Consider the following 1,567-nt stretch of genomic DNA (forward strand, 5'->3'; position numbering starts at 1 on the left):
CTGGCAGTCCATCTCCATCACCAACGCTCCCCTTGTTTCCACCCCATCCCCACTACTACACAAGTCTACAAGAGTGGAGCCAGCGGCAGGGCGTGGGAGCCGAGGGAACCTTACCAAGCTAGCTAGCTAGCGGCGGCGGCGAGATGGTGCACCCGATCGCGGAGGCCGACGAGCGGAGCCCCTTCGGCCGCCTCACCCCGGACGAGTTCTACGCGCGCCACGGGGTGACCCACACCACCTCCTCCTTCGTCAACCCGCGGGGCCTCCGCATCTTCACCCAGCGCTGGACGCCCCGCGCCGCCTCCGCCGTCCTCGGCGCCGTAGCCGTCGTGCACGGCTTCACGGGCGAGTCCAGCTGGATGGTCCAGCTCACGGCCGTCCACCTCGCCGCCGCGGGCTTCGCCGTCGCGGCGCTCGACCACCAGGGCCACGGCTTCTCCGAGGGCCTCCCGGGCCACATCCCCGACATCGCGCCCGTCCTCGACGACTGCGACGCCGCCTTCGCGGCCTTCCGCGCCGACTACCCGCCCCCGCTCCCCTGCTTCCTCTACGGGGAGTCCCTCGGCGGCGCCATCGCGCTGCTGCTCCACCTCCGCCGCAAGGACCTCTGGCGCCACGGCGCCGTCCTCAACGGCGCCATGTGCGGGGTCAGCCCGCGCTTCAAGCCGCCCTGGCCGCTCGAGCACCTCCTCGCCGCCGCCGCCGCCGTCGTGCCAACCTGGCGCGTCGCCTTCACGCGCGGCAACATCCCCGAGCGCTCCTTCAAGGTGGACTGGAAGCGCCGCCTCGCGCTCGCCTCGCCGCGCCGCACCACGGCCCCGCCCCGCGCCGCCACGGCGCTCGAGCTCCTCCGCGTCTGCCGGGAGCTGCAGGCGCGCTTCGAGGAGGTCGAGCTGCCGCTCCTCGCCGTGCACGGCGCCGACGACACCGTCTGCGACCCGGCCTGCGTCGAGGAGCTCTGCAGGCGCGCGGGCAGCACGGACAAGACGCTCCGCGTCTACCCCGGGATGTGGCACCAGATCATCGGCGAGCCCGAGGAGAACGTCGAGAAGGTGTTCGACGAAATCAACGCGTGGCTCAAGGCGCGCGCCGCCGCCGCCGGCCCGCAAAAGCAGCAGCAGCAGTAGTTCGGGCACGCGTCCTGCGTGCGCGCCGCGCCATGGCCGCGAGCCGCGTGGTCCGTTCCATGGCGGATTCTAGATTCCTTCCTCCCCCGCTACCACCATCCATCCAGTACGGGTCCAGGTCCAGCAATAAGCTTGTGTGCTGATTTAGTGAGTGAATCTGATGTGCGAACCGAGATCTCATCCGATGGTCCCGGTCTACCATCTGCGGCTGCTTGAGATGCCGCCATTGCTACCCATCATGAATCTTGTTCAGCTTTGATCCTTGGATTTAATGGACGAGCAGCATTTCTGCCGTGTCCATTGACTCCCAACAGTTCCACGGTTGGAGTGGTTGTCTGCTGTCGGTTGGGCGGGTAAATCAATGTCGCTGGTGGTAGCTGCTGGTCGCTCATCAGCAGCAGTTGCATGCTTGCAGTTGCAGATGAACACTTGAGTGACTA

General features: G+C 67.7%; 1 protein-coding gene across 1 annotated transcript; it reads left to right on the forward strand.

Moving 5' to 3' along the window:
- Window positions 1-1,567, forward strand: LOC120675638 (caffeoylshikimate esterase-like). The gene is made up of 2 exons (XM_039956842.1): window positions 1-1,200; window positions 1,235-1,567. The coding sequence occupies exon 1, from the start codon at window positions 144-146 to the stop codon at window positions 1,125-1,127; it is 984 nt and encodes a 327-aa protein (XP_039812776.1). The 5' UTR covers window positions 1-143; the 3' UTR covers window positions 1,128-1,200; window positions 1,235-1,567.

Source organism: Panicum virgatum, chromosome 5N (genome assembly GCF_016808335.1).
Source record: "Panicum virgatum strain AP13 chromosome 5N, P.virgatum_v5, whole genome shotgun sequence".
In the NCBI taxonomy this organism is placed as follows: Eukaryota; Viridiplantae; Streptophyta; class Magnoliopsida; order Poales; family Poaceae; genus Panicum; species Panicum virgatum.